We start from the raw sequence: 18,378 nt of genomic DNA, 5'->3' as shown, positions 1-18,378 counted from the left end.
GCGACAACAACCTTTGAGGCTTGTCTAGGAGTGGAGGAAGTCAGGGAAATTGATAAGGTACGTCAAAAATTACCAACACATAATTCTTATTGAATTTACTTTAGTTTATTCAGAAGAGTATACATACATGATTAACGAGGAAGGAGAATCTATTCTCAAAAGTTAAATAATTTTGTGAAAATTAACTGACAAAATTATAATTCTGTATAATTAAATAAATTCTTAGGTCGGATGTTTCCAATAATTTGCAATTTCCACTGAATCTACACATGTACTTGAATTTATTCATACAATATATATGTAACTAATAAATTGTTTTTTCTATTATTAAATAATTTTTGGAAAATTAAATATCAAAATTGTAATTCCGTCTCATTAAGTTAATTTTTAGATTGGTTTCAAATGAAATAATTTATTTAAACAAACAAGCACGTCATTTATAATAATAAGAAATCGTACTATTTCTATAAATCTATCGATAATAAATAAATAGAGCCCGATGAGTGAGTAAAGTTTATTCAGTTGATTCGTTAAAAGCAATTGGCACGTTCCAACCAATTTCTTCGCAGTCCCACAAGAATAAAAACTCGAGGCCTTTCTCTCATTTACTTCTAAGCCGCTAAGATTGATCTACACATTCAACAAGTATTTAAATCCATTTATCACAAATCTCACGACATATCAAATCATCAATTATTTAAGAATTCAGAATATATTGTCTATGAACAAAACATGCTTTTTGTTCTCCTTTGTACAATAACAAGGAAAGATATCTGACTATTTAATTTATTAAAATATAAAAATAATGAAAAATCAAAATCTATATTTTCCTTTATCTTAGCTACTTTATTTATATTATTTTAATTTATTTGAATATATTATTTAAAAGAACTTAAAGGGACAAAAATTACAGAAGGGAAATCACTTATATCTTGTGGTATTTTTTAAGCACCAATGGCTAACTTTGACCCCACTTTTCTCATCTATGTTAAATTTTGAAAGATACATATGTAGGATGCCATAAAATTCAATTGTTTTACACTTTTAAAATTAACCAGTATTTAAATCACTTTCTATTAATTTTAAACCTAGATAACTTTCCTTATTAATGCAGACCATCAGGGTTCTTAACGAAAAACGATACCTCTCAATAAAACACATCCCTCATACCTAATCTAACTAAATGATATAAATATAATAGGAAACAAGGTTCCAAGTATCTCTATAAAGACTACGCAAGTGGAATATTAATGAATAATCAAGAGACTTGGCGAATTGAGTTTGCAAAAATTTCTGAAAGACGCATAGGATTTTGATGGATTCGATAATAAACACATTCACGATAGAGTTTCCAATCGTTTCAAGCATCGAACATAATAAGGTTTACGAGCTAACACGGTTAGATGCTAAGATTCGCGTCGAGTAATTCGTTCTTGAGAGGCTGAACTTGCACTGTCACGGAATTCTCATAGAAGCCACTGGATACCAATCGAACAGAAGTTACGCCGTACTCCACCAGCTCCCGATAATCTGAAAAACAATTAATAGGGTAATCATGCCGTCTACGTTTCTTTGAAAACTTTCCCAATTTTGACTATTTGACTCCAATCTTTTCTTCGACGTTTCCTTAGATAAAATAATAAAAAGTACATTTCATAGTATCTTGAGTTCTCCTGATTCAGATTCCTTGTTTTAGTGATAAAATAAAGCACCCAAAACGAAGACGGTAGTCAAACAGCTAAAATTGGGAAAAGTCAGTAAACTGAACAATTACTTGATTTGGAATTGATGTATACAGTGAAGAGTAAAGAAAAGTTTAAAGAATAAGAAGTACAAAAAACAACACAATTTTCGAAAAAAAGGTGTTATAATTGAGAAACACAATTCAATTGTGAATAAATATAATATAGACGACTGTTATCAACATGCTAAGAGACGTTCAACAATAAATAGGTTTATAGTTAGCTCATGTGTGGGTCGACACAAAGCTTCCGATTGAGATCGATATCAGTGCTAGGAGTTATTAATCGTATTACCTGGTTTAGAATCTATCCCGCAAATAGAATCAACTATCTGAACTTTGGACGTATCCAGGCCGTCGCTGCCTCCAATTATCACTTGATCGTGCGGACTGGTTTCATCGCACTAGAAATCAGTATTTAATTAGTATTTTCCAATTATAACATATACGCATATATGACATATAAACAATTACATAAAATAAAAGACCAAATTTAAGAAAACATAGATAAAGTATAAGTTTGGAAATTTTTACTACATTATACATTATACTAGGTTGTCCTATAAGTTCCTTTCGTTTTCTAAGGAAATAATAGATGCACAATAGTTTTTATTTTATATTATTTTATTACAATACAATATGTAATACAAAGTGAAATACATAATTCAATAAAATAATATAAAACAAAAAATGCATCTATTATATCCTAATAAAACGAAATAAATTTTTGGGACAACCTAATAATACTATGCAACTATATTGTCTATACTATTCTTGTTAGAATTTTGTGTCTTCCGCGATAATTATGTTCATAATATCTACTAAATCTTAAAATCTGCTATGTTAAGCATCGCTAGTGTGTTTTGTATATTTACATGAAGTATCTATAAGATATAGAAAACTACTAGTGAAGAAGGATAGTCGAAATGTTACGAACTTTTCGTAGAGTTCCGGTTTCAGTGGTACGAGTGGCTCCGAGGAAATTCGAAACCCCAACGCCGAGTGCGATCACATGTACAGTGCCTGGATAAAGTGCGACGTAGGTGCAGTTAATACGCCGTCCATAATTGCGCAGCGTGTACGGTTCGCCTACGCTCGCTGCCAAAACATTGCAAGCTGAAAAATTATCAAAAAATATTCCTTCTTACACCGTGTTAATAGGAAACTATTATTGAAAATTACAGTAAATTTTTATGTAATAATTTCTAATTTTTATAATTTAGATACCAGATATAGTAAATACTAAAATATATTGAATATAATAATACTTAAGCAAAAGTAACTCATCCAAAATGTCCTCTTTCAAATACTTAAAATTTTGATATATTGTGAAATACAATATTGATATTAAAAATAAGTTAGTATATTGAGAATTGTATTGCACCTTTATATAATAATTACAAGCAATACCTATTTCAATGTAAAGTAGAAAATGCAATTCTCAAATTTTTCATTGTATATGAAGAAGATCTCTAAATATTACAAGATTTAATTCTTACAAATTTACAAAATTATTAGCAATTTCTATAAATTTATATTTCAAAACCTAAAATTGAAATATTAGTCTTCTAAAATTTTCAGTTTTAAATTCATTCAAATTTCAAAGTCATTGTCTGCCATAAGACAAAATATCTGCAAGAAATAAAAAAAAAGTATTCAATTACTTCCAACTTCAAATTTCTGACTTTATATGAAAATAAATTGGTCGACGTTCGACTCACGTCTAGGATTTTTCAAAAATTTGGCGAACAGCGTGAACCCTTTCCCAGGCTTTGGTATTCTGTATCGGATAACCGCTGCGTTCTGTGAACTTGTGAAGCTCCTCTTCGCACCGATATTTTTACCACAGAATTCGCTGCTTCTCTGTTTCAGCGGCAATCGATGGTCCATTTCGCTAGGGAACACTTCACCGTTTAATTCCCAGCCATCGACGACCTGCACAATATAAAAATACATTCTGAATGGACTGTTGTCATTGCACAGTGATGCATTGGAAAAACGTATCTACTGGAGTGGATACATACGAGTAAAATACATGTTTCTGTATTCGAAAAAGTAGGCGAGGATTATCGGAGGGAAACTGAAACTGTAGTACTATACAATAACCTCCACTATATAAAATGCCCAGTAATAAATATACTCGAAAATGGAAAATTAAAGGATCACGTCTTTCAAGCTTCATTTCATAACTATGGATACTGAAAAATTGATCAAAATGCTCCTGATGACTGCACTATATAAAGTGTTCAACTTTGCAGGCATAGTTAATAAGTGCCTCTATGAGTCAAAATAAATTAAGAATGTATAATGACAAAATTAGGTTTGAGGTTTCGCTTGTTAGTTATTAATACTTAATGATCGAACACAATGCCCCTGACGCGCAGCAGACTTCTTTGCAAGATCATATGTAGGACAGCCTAAGCAAAGGAGCACAGATTATTATACGTAAGTGGTGAATATACATACATATACATATACTAATATTATACTTTGTAATTGTTATTTAAAATAAAAAGTTGTGAAATTTGTCTATATTTATAGCATTTGGAAGTGTGCAAGTGTTTCTTTATTCATGCGATAACCATAATTGTGTTCTTCTGAAATGTTATACGTATCTAATTATCACATCTAATATATATATCTAGTATATATAGATATTATAGATCGTATTATTAGTATGAAACATATAACACTACACTGTGTAATATCCTATACCTCGGTTTGTTTTCTAAATTTATTTTATTCTTTGAATTTTATCATATAATATTTAACCATCACATTTGCATCTTTAGGTCATAAATAATTAACATTATGTTGTATTTCCTCACCGAAATCAATCCACGGTGTTCACAAGGTATGTCAAAGGTGAGGAAGTTAATTTCCACTTTTTGATCCGGCCCAGCTAGGAAGAAAATTCCACAAACCTCGTCGTCGTCAGTTTTTGAGGTATATATGAAAGATCCTGGTTCTGCCGTAATAAACATACAGTCTGTAAAAGGATAAGGTAACCTTTGATTTGGAAACAAAGATTGAAATAAATATAAAACAAACTTCTTAATTCAAATTAACGGAAAGGAACCAAAACAGGGTTTATATAACTGTTAGATTCAGAAAATATTCATAATCTTGTTCATTCATTAATTCATTTGATAAATGCAAAAAAGATTATGTACCTGTGACAGGTTTAAAACGCGTATATGAACTTATTAATCCATTCTTCAAATCCTGTCGATAAAAATCCTTTGAAAAATGTTCTCCAGCAACCTGGAAAAAAGAATAATATTTTTTAGAAAAATTCTTCCTAAAAGATTGGATTCATTATTTTAAAAAATGTTTATCTATTTCAAAAGTTTCAGATAGGATTTATTTATTTGTTTAAAAAATTTGAAGCAGTAGAGATCCCATAAGTCTTCCCTTTGTCAATTTCTCCAACTGTATTTTTATCTAGTTGTCTGCCGTTCCATCAGAAATCTAAAAATTCAATAGCCGCTGAAATTGATTTTATTGAACGTGGGAATAAAAAACAATCAACAATGCAATTTTTGTTTCAATCTGGAAAAAGTAACTGGAAGAAGTTAAATGTTCAACCTTCATCTTTTAATTTTTAATTTATAAATAGATTTTCATATTTTCCAATTTAGATAGAGATGAAAAATAATATTTTAAAAATAAAAACTTCAGTAATACATATAAATATATGAGTTTGAATAAACAAACTTCCAATTACACCCTAAGCTACCATAAAAGCAGAGAAATATAAAGAAGAAACTCACACAAAGAAATACATTTTCTGTTAAAAGAAATGAGTCTTTGTTTCCTAACGAACGAAATGCTATTCAGAATCTCCTCTTAGCAGGATTTCTTTTGTAAGTTACGTTGCTGACGTTAAAATCCACATATAATAACATAGAAAAGAATATTTACGACCAATCGATGAATAACTGATATTTGAAGTAGACCAGGAGAAAATCTAACCCATCACGTGGTTGCCTCTGGAAATATCTTTATCGACAGGCGGATATTACAGCATGATTGTCATCGGTGTGACAATTACTATTGTTACCAGCCATCGACATTCCTCAGAAATGTAGGAAACTTGTTAGAAACTATGATCGAGTATAAAACATTCATCGATGTTAAAAAATATTACAAAAATATTACAAAAATTTAATTCATTAAAGCATAATGCAATCTTCCCTAAAATCTAAAAATATGTATGTTAAAAATAATGTTCTTTTCCTCTAAATTTTAACAAATAATTGTACCATTATTTTATAATATTCATTGATATCAACAAATATTTCGAAAATTCATTTCTTCTTAAGAAGACATAGTCTAAAATTTAGTTAACAATTTCTTATGTAAGATAATAACATCTTTTGAAGAATTATTTTGAAGAATATTTGGAAGATTGTACTCTGCCTTTTCTTAAATTTTAGTAGATAATTGTACAAATATTTTTAATTAACTTTTCAGGGTTTTATAAAAAAAGTTCGTGACAAGAAAAGAAAGATATACGAAGATATTTTCATAACTGGAAAAATAGAGGTTGATTGGTGGAGGGCATAGGAAGAAAAGCGAAATTGCTTTTCCTCAGTGACAATTTGTCGATCTCCGATGAATTGCAAGGAATGAAGTCTCGACTAAAGGAAGCATTAATGGATAGAGGGAATTATATTCCCTGAGGGACTGTTTCACGATTACTTCGCCGTGGTGTAGCTGGATAAAATTCAGTGAATTGACTAGCCGGTAGCCAATAACAAAGGAGCTGGCGGCCTTCGAACAAACTTTTTGTAATCTTAATCTCCCTTTGTATAAAACATCTCAGTGTACTGAAAAGAGTTTTCAATATTAGTGACGCAAATATCTGTATTGTTAAAACATATTATAACATAACTTGTAATACAAATGTTATAATATTTGTATTATAGAAAAATGAATATTATATTTTTTAATACATTGAATTAAAAAATAGAAAATTATGATATTAATATTAATTATTATATAAAACTATTATAATATAAATGTTATATCACAATACATATTTTTATCATAAGAAAAGAAATACAATGTTCTTTAATATAAGGAATCAAAGATTATTATAACATTGTAATTCTAATATCAATTATTCTATATAATGTCTTATAATATTAAATTTATCTTGGAAAATGTAGATTGTATAATCTCTTTTATTTCAGAAGAAATTTTTAATGGATTATGTAAGGGAAATATCAAATTTCACATCGAATCATTAAAGGAAAAGATGGAGTTGGATATACCGGAAACGTAATCGACAGTTGTGCAATCTATTTAGATTTACTCAATATGCTTTCTGAAGATTTAATACTATAATATGAATTTCAACGTCACAAGTAATAAAAGAAGGAAAATACAATTTATGACTGATGATTGATTAACATCAGAATGCTACGAATCTTTAATGTATCCCTAAATACTAGACTGATCATTTTACTGCATTTTATAAAAATTCACATTTATATTCATATTAGAATCATGTTAAATGTTAATCCTTTTACCAGTTTTTCTTTCAAATATCTCCCTTCATTTTCAAGCGGGATATTTTTACGATAAAAAAAAGTTATGGAATTGCGTATTTCGCATTCCACTTACTATTACATTTTACATTTAAAAATAGTGGCGGTGAAGGTTATGCCGAATGATTTGTGTAATGTTAACGGACAAATATTTAAGAGTCAAGGGTCACGAGAATAAATGGACCTTACGATATCCATAACATTCCAGGAGCCACGATAAACCTGGTAAACGGCAGTATTTGACCACGCGATTCTTTCAAAGAGTCGACACGTCAATTTCCTTTTTATTTCCAATCCCCGATAACTTACAGATTTTCGATTACGAGGGGATTCCCCAATGGGTTTGCTGAAACTTATCCATTCAACACTGATTTTCTGATTATTCAAATCGATATTCCTTCTTACTTTCATTAACACTTCGTTTGACCGCTCTTTTTTTATTGAAATATCTGTTCTTTCAATACTCTCAATATTAATTTTTTCTTATTATTACAACATGCTTTGATGTTCCAATTTGTTACACCCTGAAATGCCTTTATTTGTTTCTGATTTAATTACACAATTCCTTTTCTAGTTATGTTTTTTAATTTCTATTTTTCTTACTTAACATAATCCTTTTATCAGTAGAACTTTAGAACTCTTAAAATTCTTTCTTATATATTTTTTTAGAGTTCTACATTGAACTTATTTTGTTATTTAATTACAAAATTCTTTTTATTCTATTTTATTCTTATTATTTTACTGAAATTCTTTTTATGAATACTGTTTAACTTAATTATAAATTTTGTATCTGTTTATCTTTTTAATTATCATAATTTCTCCTTACCATAATAATCTCTTTACACTACTGGAAATTCTTAATTTCTTAGGAAGTTAGGATAGGGATTCACTCTTTTTTTCTATTGATATAGAAATTTTTTCCAATTCGAGTTTCATCCACAGTAAATCATGTTTCCGAAAGACATCACCAAGGGCGAAATCCTGGAGTGATAGATTACTTCCTATTCTACTGCCATTGGTCCGGAATGGACACTGTCTATAGAACTAGTAAAGTAACAGAGGGGCATGAACATTAGGAACTTCCAAAATCAAATAAAGTTAGTACTAACGGTTTTGTGGAAAGTCATCATTAGTGATAGTTGACTGATTCTACAGGATGAGGTAGTGTTCTATTCAACTTCCGGTATTCAGAGAGAGATCATTGCCTGAATGCATCGTAGTAGGTAGTAGAGGTCAAGCTTTGGTAGAACACACCATGCACTCGAAGGAATTGGAAGCGTAGAAAATTAATTGTTCATGAAAACATGCGAACATTCATCTTTTTATGAACATCGAGGATCAATGCTTAATCAGGTACAATACTCCCTGTCGACAAGTGTTTTGCAGTGTCTTCAATCTCGAATCGATTATGCTTTAATAAAATATATAAATTTGTATAGTAGGATAATTTCGATTAATATTTTTTTAAATAAAATGGTATATGGTATATTTAATAATATTTGATCATTTATAAATAGACTAAATTGCTTATATATGTAGCTAACAATTATAATTCGGAACCAAACTGTTCATAACCAAATTTCAACGAATCATAACGTATAATAATTATAACGCGAATTATAATATAAATTGTTCATATTTTCATATAACAAATTATATACTCTTGTATAGAGTATACTTTTATGTACTGCACTGTAGTTTGTACTTATATACAATTACTAGTATAAACTATTTATATGTGTACTTGTATATTGTACACTTGAATACAATATATACTTATATACAATTACTTCTAGATATAAACTTGCATATTTATATACAATACGTATAAGTAAATTACTATAGGTTGAGTATTGTAGATATATACTTATAACTGATACATACTTGCATAAGTAATAATTGTATTTCAAAACCAACTGGTCCATAACAAATTTTCATGTATTACCAAGTTGTTCGTAACAGAATGTGTAAGTAATAATTATAATTCGAAATTAAATCGTTTATGAGAAAATGTTCACGGATTACCAAATTATTTACAACAAAATTGAACGACAGTTCTGATTTTTCCATCATATTCTTGAAGTTAATAGTCTTTCCAGGAACCATTATTCTCGATCCTCGAAACACAACGATACACAAGCTCAATCGAGGGAGTCATTTAAAATATAATGCGTCACTGATCCTTTCGATTTTCGATACTCGTGCATGCATACGTAACCTAAATCACTCGATGACATAACCTTAAGCTGCTTCTTCTGCTTTATACTGTTCTTTATATAAGGGGAAGAGATATTTTATGCTTAAAAATTGACTACCGATATACGGGATACGTTGCGATATTCGGAACTTTTTGAGATTGCTATAATAAAATATAAAGCTCTTTATTGACCTGCGTGAGGTATCGAACTTAATGTGAATATGTGTCTATCCTAATGTGTTTATTTCTTATATCGAAGATGATCTTCGGTGAAAGAGAATATATATAGTATAGCAGATTTTTAATATAAATAATAAAGATATATGAAATTATTAGCACAGACCAAATTTTTCGGAAAATAAAGGTGAAATTTTAGGTAAGTCTTATAATCTTTAGTCTATCATCTAAGAAAGTTATACTCTACAAAATACAATCTTTTTTATTAAAGTCTTTTGTAAAATATGACTTTTATTCCTGAAATGGTAAAAAATATGGTACATCATAGATCATTACTGTTAAGCATCTATGCAATAAAAATAAATGGTACAAAATACATAATGGATTGCTTCCATTGAAACATAAAATTTAATTAAGATAAAATTGATACAAAAATTGATTCTGGAATCATTTTGACATAAAACCAAAAAAATAATAACTTTAGACAAATTCCGTTTCATACATAAGTTACATAATGAAATATAATTGTTTTAAACATTAAGATCGATATTATTCGATATCAATCGATATTTCCAACTGTTGCTTCTAATATGCATGTTTAAACTTTAAATTCAAAAGTTGTATTTTACAAAGAGATTAAGTAGAGAACAGTTTTTTAAAATTTTATACCAATTTGTAAAATCTGTGATCGATTTGCGATAAAATCGATATTTTTCAAATGTGTATTTTTCCAAGTTTATACAAATCTATGAAATACGAGTAGATTTATATTCATCATTATATATAATAACATCTTGTATTTCGAAAATGTGAATGATTTTAGTCGATGACGTGCCATTTGATAGATATCCCTTTTGTCAGGTGTTGTACGTCAGAATCGTTTTTCAAATCACGAAACATGACTCGATTACCATTGTTACACGTGAACCAGTCGCGTTGCTAGCGATTTACGATCGAGAAGTACATAATCGTGATACAAACAACGGAACAGCCGCGGTAAATATTTGCGATGACACGGATTTACCTTTTGCGACGAATATTATACCATGAACCAACTTCTTTCATGTAAATTGTACGAAATTCAGAACTAATTGTATTAAAATCGGAACTAATTCTTCCATTCTCTTTCTTTTTTTTATACACAAATGGATGATAATTATTAGATTGATGATATTTATGTACATACATATGTATATATCTCTATAAACATGATTAAAAGTATGGAATTTTAATGGAAAGTTGTATCCACCAAATATTATAGTAAGTATTCTATTTTGGATATTTTTTATACTTTTGTATATTATATACTTTGTATGCATTCTTGTTCCTTCAAATGAATACATTAAAATCTGTAGTTTAATTCTACTTACACTACTCTACACTACTATAGTATGTGCATAGTATATGTAGTGTATTCTACTTATATTATATTTTACTTTTCTTTTTTTATATTTTATATCAATCTTTTTCTAGGTCACTATATTGTTTCTAGCAGATAACTAGGTTATATTAGTATAGACGCAAGTGGTAAGGAAATCTAAGAAATATTTTGGACTAAGAATTATGTATTTTTACATAAATAGTAAATGAAGTTCAATAAATGTACACGCTTAGTAGCCATTGTATACACATAGAATTTAGACTTTTATTAGCTGAAGTTTACTGATGTATTGTAGCAGATATGTGCATTGTTTAGTAAATGAATACTAATTCACGAACTAACGATAGGTTATGTAAATATACATACTAGAAATAGTAAACATTTTTACATTTAGTCAACATCAATCAATAAAAGTATAAATTCATAGTTCAAATAAAATCGTGAGAATCGTACAGGAAGTTGCCAGATTAGTCAAGTACGAAACTAATTAATCACAAAAGTATACATTTTTATACTCTGTCAACATTTTTATTCTTTGACTAAATATAAATATCACTAAATCTTACGTAAATGCATATATTAATTGTAATCGAAATACAGAATTAAGAAAATATTAAATATGTTACTAGGTATTACTAGGTTAATCAGATAAAGAACCATTTCGATTTAAAAATTGAACTGGTACGAAAACAGAAGCATTTTCACGACATTTATTTCAGTATATTTCTTTGTATTTTCATACAAATGGCAAAACCGAATTGTCCTCGAACCACAATTTATTTGGATTAACAAGGTTTCTACCATTTTATCCATTTCCCCTGTTTTCACGTATTTTTATATTTTTCTACATTTCCGTTTCATTAGCAGCCGTGGAATTAAAAGGAGAACAATTGCAATATTTCTACGTTTATTTCATCTTTTTGTTTTTCGAGGATTACGATAGAAATTCAACACTTTATAACCTCGTTAGTTTGCGTTGTGCGTAAGTACGTTGCCACTCGATTTTTGCAAGTTACATGCTCATATTAAATTGCGTTTGCACTGACAACAAGCAATTGCACTTTGCAGGTCGCCAGAGTTGCCTGATAAGCCACCGAAACGCAGAAAAGATCACAGAACACATCCGCATTGGAATCCTCATTGGAACAAAGAATATGAAAAACTGAATGAATTAAGATGAAGTTAATAACGGCGAAAATTAATCACTAGACCGTGGATGTTTATAGAAATCCATATTTTTATAGTGGTTATAATTAATGAAGAGTTGGATGTTAGTATTGTAATAGTAATTAAAGAATTGAATGTTGATATCGTAACCGTAATTAGAGAATTGGAATTTAAATAGAAATTTATTGCTTATATGATGATTTTTAGAGATTACGTATTAATGTGTATTTTTGCGTCTTTAAATTTTTTACAAATGCAGGAAAATTTAATAAAACTATGATATTCTAAGGTAGTATAAATATTCTAAATGTAATACTTGAAGTACTCATGATAATATTTAGTGAGTGAAACAAACCTCTAGTTAGATTCTTCTTTTTTAATATTATTTATAGAAATACAAATTTATATTCAATCTATTAATCATATATCGAGAAACTCGAATCTTCAAATATACAAATATCTCCAAAAATCAGGAAAACCCTAACTCTTATCATTGTTACATTTCAGGTCTTTCCGGAAGTCAGTAACATACAGGTTCCGTTTCGTTTGGTTACGAAATGTGCTACGATATAAAGGGAAAACACTCGATATTTGAAGGTGATTCGTCATGAAGTTTCATTAAATCCGAGAGATTTAACAACGACATTCTTCTTCGTTAATCAGATTACCGGTCTCTGGTTTGCTTCACGGTGCGGAACGAAGTCAAATGGAATTGTCTTTGAAGATCAATGTGTAACACCTCGGTTCTATGGTCTTTGGAGACACCTCGACGGTATGGAACATGAGCTTTTTGTATTCTGAAACGGATCTTGAAGGGAAAGAAGTTCGTAAGAGCTGACGAACAAACTTTAATTGGAATCCTCTTGAACATTTAACATTTCCTATCTTATTGTTAAGCTTTCGACTTAAATGTAGTTTACTAGTCCCTGTGGGAATTCTGTAGAATAGACCCACGTGGAGGGTCTCTGCATGTTATTGTCCAATGAAAAATGAAAAGTTTCTTTATTTAATAAATAAACAGAAAGCAAAGATTGATATGCGCCATTGATTTTTTTTGTAAATCAATAAAAGGATTATATCAATAAGAACATATTATATAATAACATTATTCGAAAATAAAATAAATATTAAATTGAATATAGAACAATAAAATTTTTTTGGAACATTTACAGTTTTTCTTTGTCAGGTGACAAATATTGCATTTTCAGTAAACATTATATTAGAAAATTGTACCAGTCATGACAAAATTCTTGGTAATCGTTTATTATACATTATTATATATGTATATTCATTTTTATATATCTGATATTATATATTTGTTTATAGTATATGATTTAACAAACACAATCCAAATAATGATTAACACTATAATAACAAGTACATAATTTTATACTTGAATAATTACGAATATACGTACGATAAACGAGATGATTATACGAATTACGAATATGTACATATGTATGATATATGTACAAACTAGAATATCGAGTAAATAATGTGTTAATAATGTTAATTGCTTGTCATTACTAATTAATTAGTTTGTGGCATTGTTCATTGAATCTATGGTGCGACTATTGTGATGCTATTGATGGGACAATTTACAAATTTATTCAATGTATCTCTTTATTCTATTTATTATCAATAAATAATTAATAATATGATAATTATAAATTGTATTTAAGTTTTTATTTTTAACTGCATTTTTTTTCTTTCAGAAAGAATATGGGCGGAGAGCATTGATATGAAAGATGAACGATCGCCGTTATTTTGGAGTGGAAAGATTCACCTTTAGTTTTAATTAAACTGCTGGAAAACCGTATCGAAAGCTCCGACGAAAGCGGAGAGAAAGGGTTACTGAGACCTTACATGTGGTGTTTACTTTGTACTACTCGTGCAACTAATTGCCATGACAAAGGGAGGAAAATGTAACCCATCGTCGACCCGAGTAATGATCGATCAAAACTCCATTATTGACATTCTTTTGAGTAACGCGTGCAAGAACGATGGAAAACCAAATTAAAATCATTTGAATATGATTATCTTATTTTCTGAATGGATCAAAGAAATATAATATGTACACAAGTACATAGAAACAAATTGATTGCTTAGATACTGCAAAAATGTTAGGGGGAATTAATTGTTATTTTATAATGGTTATATTTATATACGGATAAAACTTGTCTGCTGTATACTCTATTTCTGGAATACAACGGAAATAGAAACAGTATGTTTAGATACTTTTACTTCTTTCAGACATCAATTATTTCAAAGCTTCTATATTTCACATCAAATTTATGCGCACATATTAGATGTTAAGTGGTATTATATTATAAATTTTTATGAAATATATTTTATAAAGATTGCAGAAGGAAAGTGATATATAAGTCATGTTTTCGTTCACTTTTTTTATAAGTAAGCAATTTTAGAATAATAAAACGATTTTATCTACATTTAAATTGTGTTTAAAATACAATTCTAAGTACAAAGAACATTTTTTGCTTCGTTCCTGCATTAAATTAGGAGACAAAAGTTTGCAAACGTTTGTTTTTACAAGATTTACGTCTCTGAACCTAACAAGTTATTCTCTTTCCAACTAATTAGATCTACCAAATGATATTTAATGTGATAAACATAAAAAAAGCGGCAAATATAGACTTATCATATCTTTATGTGCTCTTCATTTAAATATCAAGTGACATTAAAATCGTTCAAATCACGAAAATCAACTTTCCACGTTTTATCTCCTGTGATCTCATAAACGTTATTCAATAAAATAAAATATGATACATCGAGCTGTATACAATTTTCCAAATGTCCAATGCTCGTTATTCAAACCATCACAACATCTTCAAACAACATAAATCTCTTTACCTGTTGCTGATAGCGTTGATAATCGGCGTTTCCTTTGATTACAGCTGAAGCAGCGTTGAAAACTGCAACGAAGAGGAGCAGCCTCGCCAAACAATATACTGGCCCATTCAGAAACATGATTCCCCCGGTTGAATGCGAAGAAACCGGAAGTAAGTGTTGTTGAAAGAAGAATGGAATGGTTTGAAGATGATTCGTTGACGTTTTGAAAAGTCGTGTCTTTTGTCACTGGTTCGTATTGTTGTAACGTACGGGGGGAAAACTCGTGGAGCTAGCGTCAGGACAAACTGGAGATTGTGTGGCGTCGCGACGCGCGGCGTCCCTCTTATAGCCGCTAGTCCAGCCCGCGATTCGTCCACGCTGCGCATCCCCAAACGCTTGCAACTGCCGACGATAACGCTGATAAAACAGCCTACGTTCGCCTGCACACCTTTCTCCGGTGAGTCGAAGACCTTCTGTGTTCGTTAGAGGAGGCTGGATTATAAAACAGAATGATAAAGGCTATATAATTAGAAGAGAGGAAAGTATTTTGAATAAGGATATTTGGAAGATGGAATTTTCGAGACTGATAGGAGAGAGAAAGTTGCAAGAAATATTATTTGGGAAATAGAATTTTGGAAATTGAAATATAATAGGATAAGAAAATGAAAACGGAGAGATATATTAGAAACATGAGATGTGAGATTACAGTATACTAGTACACTAAGTAATATAAGATGTATAAATGAAATTTAGATTGATTGGGGTTAGTTGAGATTAATAAATAAATTTATATGTATATAGTTCTAAAAATGGTTATCTGTAAAGATAGGGAGGAAATATGTAATTGCTATATTTATATGTATGTGGGATGTTATTCTCGAGAACTTCTTGAAATCGGCGAAGGAGATTAATTGTTTGAAGAATTGAAAGCAAGAAAAAAATTGTTGATAATTAAGTGGTAGAGTATTTGAATTTTTATAAGACATTTTTACAAAATTTTGTATAACAAGAAACCTTTTCGATAAAAGATTTTGTTTAAATAGGAAGAAATAAATTTATTTAAAATGTCCACTTGATTATTGTAATTGCGAGATAACGTTTTTAAGAACTTGAGAGCTTAATAAACGGTTTAAGTTGATTAATTCTTTGACTTGTTAGTTTTATTGAGCCAATGATCAAGATCTAAATTTCTCGCTCTTTCTCTTTCATTACTTCGTTAGGGCGAGTTCAGTGAACGCAATAAAGTGTATCTCCATTATAAGTGTACACTAAAAAAACGTGGTATCTCCGGTTATTGAGCTTTTCTTTCCAACAAAAAGAACATAAAACAAAATTAAGAAGATAGAGATGCGCAATGCATAAAACTATTTAGAGATAGACGCATAGATATAGAAAGTAATATAAACTACAATAAGCCAATATTGCAGCAGATTTATGCAAATATATTTATGCAAATCTATAATTTTATAAATATGAAAAGACCTTAAATTATAAATGAATCTTGTTTAAAAAATGTTATACATTTTTACATATAATTCTGTGTATTTTTGTATTTTCAAATGTTCCATAAATGCATAAAAATCCGTAGTCTACCAATTTAAAATTGTTTAAGATTAACCAGGGGTTACCGACATCAAAGCTCATGTATCACGGTCCACTAATAGAGTAAATCAATTTTTCTATCGTTACTGAGAAACAAAATCAATAGCTTAAAAAGAAGAACTAAAATTAATATTGAAAAGGAATATTTATAGAAATTTATATTATCAACGGGACTACTATTTTAAGAACTGTCTATTATAAATCACGGTCAATGTCCTTTTGAATAAAATGTCGCTTTTATCTATTTACAGGAATAAATAATTATGGAGGTTACAACATTGAGAATCTGCAATACCATTGATTAGAGAAAAATGGCATGAAAAATTCAAGCTCATTAACTCTCAGGTATGTAAATCAAAGAAAGACTTTCGTTCTATAATGATGTCTCTAAGGAAATAATATCTGAAGAAAAAAGCTTTCAGGCAAAAAAAAATCCATTTTATATCTTTTACTTTCAAGAAATTATTTAAATGTTTTTTCAGCTTTTTAATAACAAAAAATATTGCTTTAGTTTGCTAAGATGTCTAATTACATTGTCAAAAAAAATAACACTTATGGGACTGAAACATAAATAGGATTCTTTGACTGAACTTAATGAAGTTCTTCTCAGTTACTGTGTGTGGGTTAAATTAATGATTTTATCTTTGAGAAAGACATGAATGCAACTCACACGAGTGTCTAGAGTCTAGAAGATAACAAGGGAAAAGTATAATGTCGTGGTTGCAGTTTAAAACAGAAGGACACTCGTATTACTGATTATGTTATGTATGTCACATTTGCACAAACTATAGAATTTAAAGGACGAACATAGTAAGTGACTTTCCATTTTCACATAGTGCATAAAATTATTACTTAATATTATGTTTAGAACTTTGAATTTCTTTTATCAAAAGTAGAATGTGAGAGCTTTTATTAATAATGGAGTAAAATGAATCCTGAATGTTTACATTAATATATTAATTTATGGAGCTTTTTGAAAAAACTCTACTTATCCTACTAATTACTTTTATTTATATTTATCATATTTGGACTCTAGATCTTGTTTTATTTGTATTTTTAACAATAATAGTTTCAATTTTTTCGGCAAATATGCTTCATTCATTATTACGCTGTAACCATATTACGAAGTATCGCAGCCAATGTATGAATGGTTGCTCGACGATAGGCACCCAAACCTTTCTTCTTTAAAGCTCTATTATCACCGATTAAACTGAGATCAAACATGAAAATGTGAAATTACATTAATTTATGATTAAAATACATTAATTTGTAACTTCTGATTTCTAATAATAATAATATTAGTTCAATTGTGCAAGAGAACCCAGTAACTTATATTTATAATTAATATTAAATTTAACATTAAGTAATTTATATTCATAAGAAACTTCTCTCCTTCTAAGCGTTTGCACTTATGATACTGTCCTACAGAATACAATAAAAGAATTAACACAATGTTCTTTTACTTCTCCGAAGAAGAAAGAAAATTGTTTAACGCTTAATAAGTAAAGTGCAATGGATATTGGCCTCCTGCAGGAGAAAAACAACGATCTCTTAGTATCGCCAACTGTGAGAAAGATGAATATATGCCGAATGTACAATATGGTAGTTTATACGTTTCATCCCCCTTGGGACCAAGATCAATCAAGACCACTGGCCGTGATGTTTATCTGAGCTAGTAATTGCCATAAACTGTACCAATGATTGCGGC

The 18,378-nt window shown here is 29.4% G+C and overlaps 1 protein-coding gene and 2 long non-coding RNA genes across 11 annotated transcripts; 2 read left to right on the top strand and 1 right to left on the bottom strand.

Moving 5' to 3' along the window:
• Positions 1-392: 392 nt before the first annotated feature.
• On the bottom strand, positions 393-15,223 carry crh-BP (corticotropin releasing hormone binding protein). Of its 3 annotated transcripts, none has more exons than XM_069130093.1 (7): positions 15,090-15,223; positions 4,915-5,005; positions 4,570-4,730; positions 3,463-3,676; positions 2,679-2,857; positions 2,037-2,145; positions 393-1,530 (listed from the first exon to the last, which is right to left on the bottom strand). In XM_069130093.1, the coding sequence occupies exons 1-7, from the start codon at positions 15,204-15,206 to the stop codon at positions 1,400-1,402; spliced, it is 1,002 nt and encodes a 333-aa protein (XP_068986194.1). In that variant the 5' UTR covers positions 15,207-15,223; the 3' UTR covers positions 393-1,399. The 3 variants fall into 3 exon arrangements, with proteins under 3 accessions (XP_068986194.1, XP_068986195.1, XP_068986196.1); XM_069130094.1 differs by lacking the exon at positions 15,090-15,223 and adding an exon at positions 9,322-9,441; XM_069130095.1 differs by lacking the exon at positions 15,090-15,223 and adding an exon at positions 8,123-8,346.
• LOC138188377 (uncharacterized) lies at positions 3,671-6,555 on the top strand. The gene is made up of 3 exons (XR_011175492.1): positions 3,671-4,186; positions 4,534-4,687; positions 6,218-6,555. It is a non-coding gene; the product is annotated as an uncharacterized LOC138188377 (long non-coding RNA).
• On the top strand, positions 9,057-16,992 carry LOC138188375 (uncharacterized). 7 transcript variants are annotated; one of them, XR_011175489.1, is made up of 10 exons: positions 9,057-9,869; positions 10,532-10,735; positions 10,834-10,930; positions 11,144-11,197; positions 11,681-11,844; positions 11,919-12,033; positions 12,120-12,321; positions 12,726-12,990; positions 13,934-14,163; positions 15,134-15,272. It is a non-coding gene; the product is annotated as an uncharacterized LOC138188375 (long non-coding RNA). The 7 variants fall into 7 exon arrangements; XR_011175488.1 differs by having other exon boundaries at positions 10,532-10,742; XR_011175486.1 differs by having other exon boundaries at positions 10,532-10,930; positions 12,726-12,815; positions 12,882-12,990.
• Positions 16,993-18,378: the final 1,386 nt, after the last annotated feature.

Source organism: Bombus flavifrons, chromosome 16 (assembly GCF_040668555.2).
Source record: "Bombus flavifrons isolate JBK064 chromosome 16, iyBomFlav1_principal, whole genome shotgun sequence".
Lineage (NCBI taxonomy): Eukaryota > Metazoa > Arthropoda > Insecta > Hymenoptera > Apidae > Bombus > Bombus flavifrons.
Note: the sequence above shows the minus strand (reverse complement) of the source record. Positions and strands in the feature narration are given on the sequence as shown.

Excerpts from the sequence above, each read along its gene's own strand:
- crh-BP (XM_069130093.1), bottom strand. The coding sequence starts at position 15,206 with ATGTTTCTGAATGGGCCAGTATATTGTTTGGCGAGGCTGCTCCTCTTC. Across the intron at positions 4,731-4,914 it reads GCGTTTTAAACCTGTCACAG|ACTGTATGTTTATTACGGCA; the intron begins GTACATAATCTT and ends ATCCTTTTACAG. Across the intron at positions 2,858-3,462 it reads ATTTTTGAAAAATCCTAGAC|CTTGCAATGTTTTGGCAGCG; the intron begins GTGAGTCGAACG and ends ATAATTTTTCAG.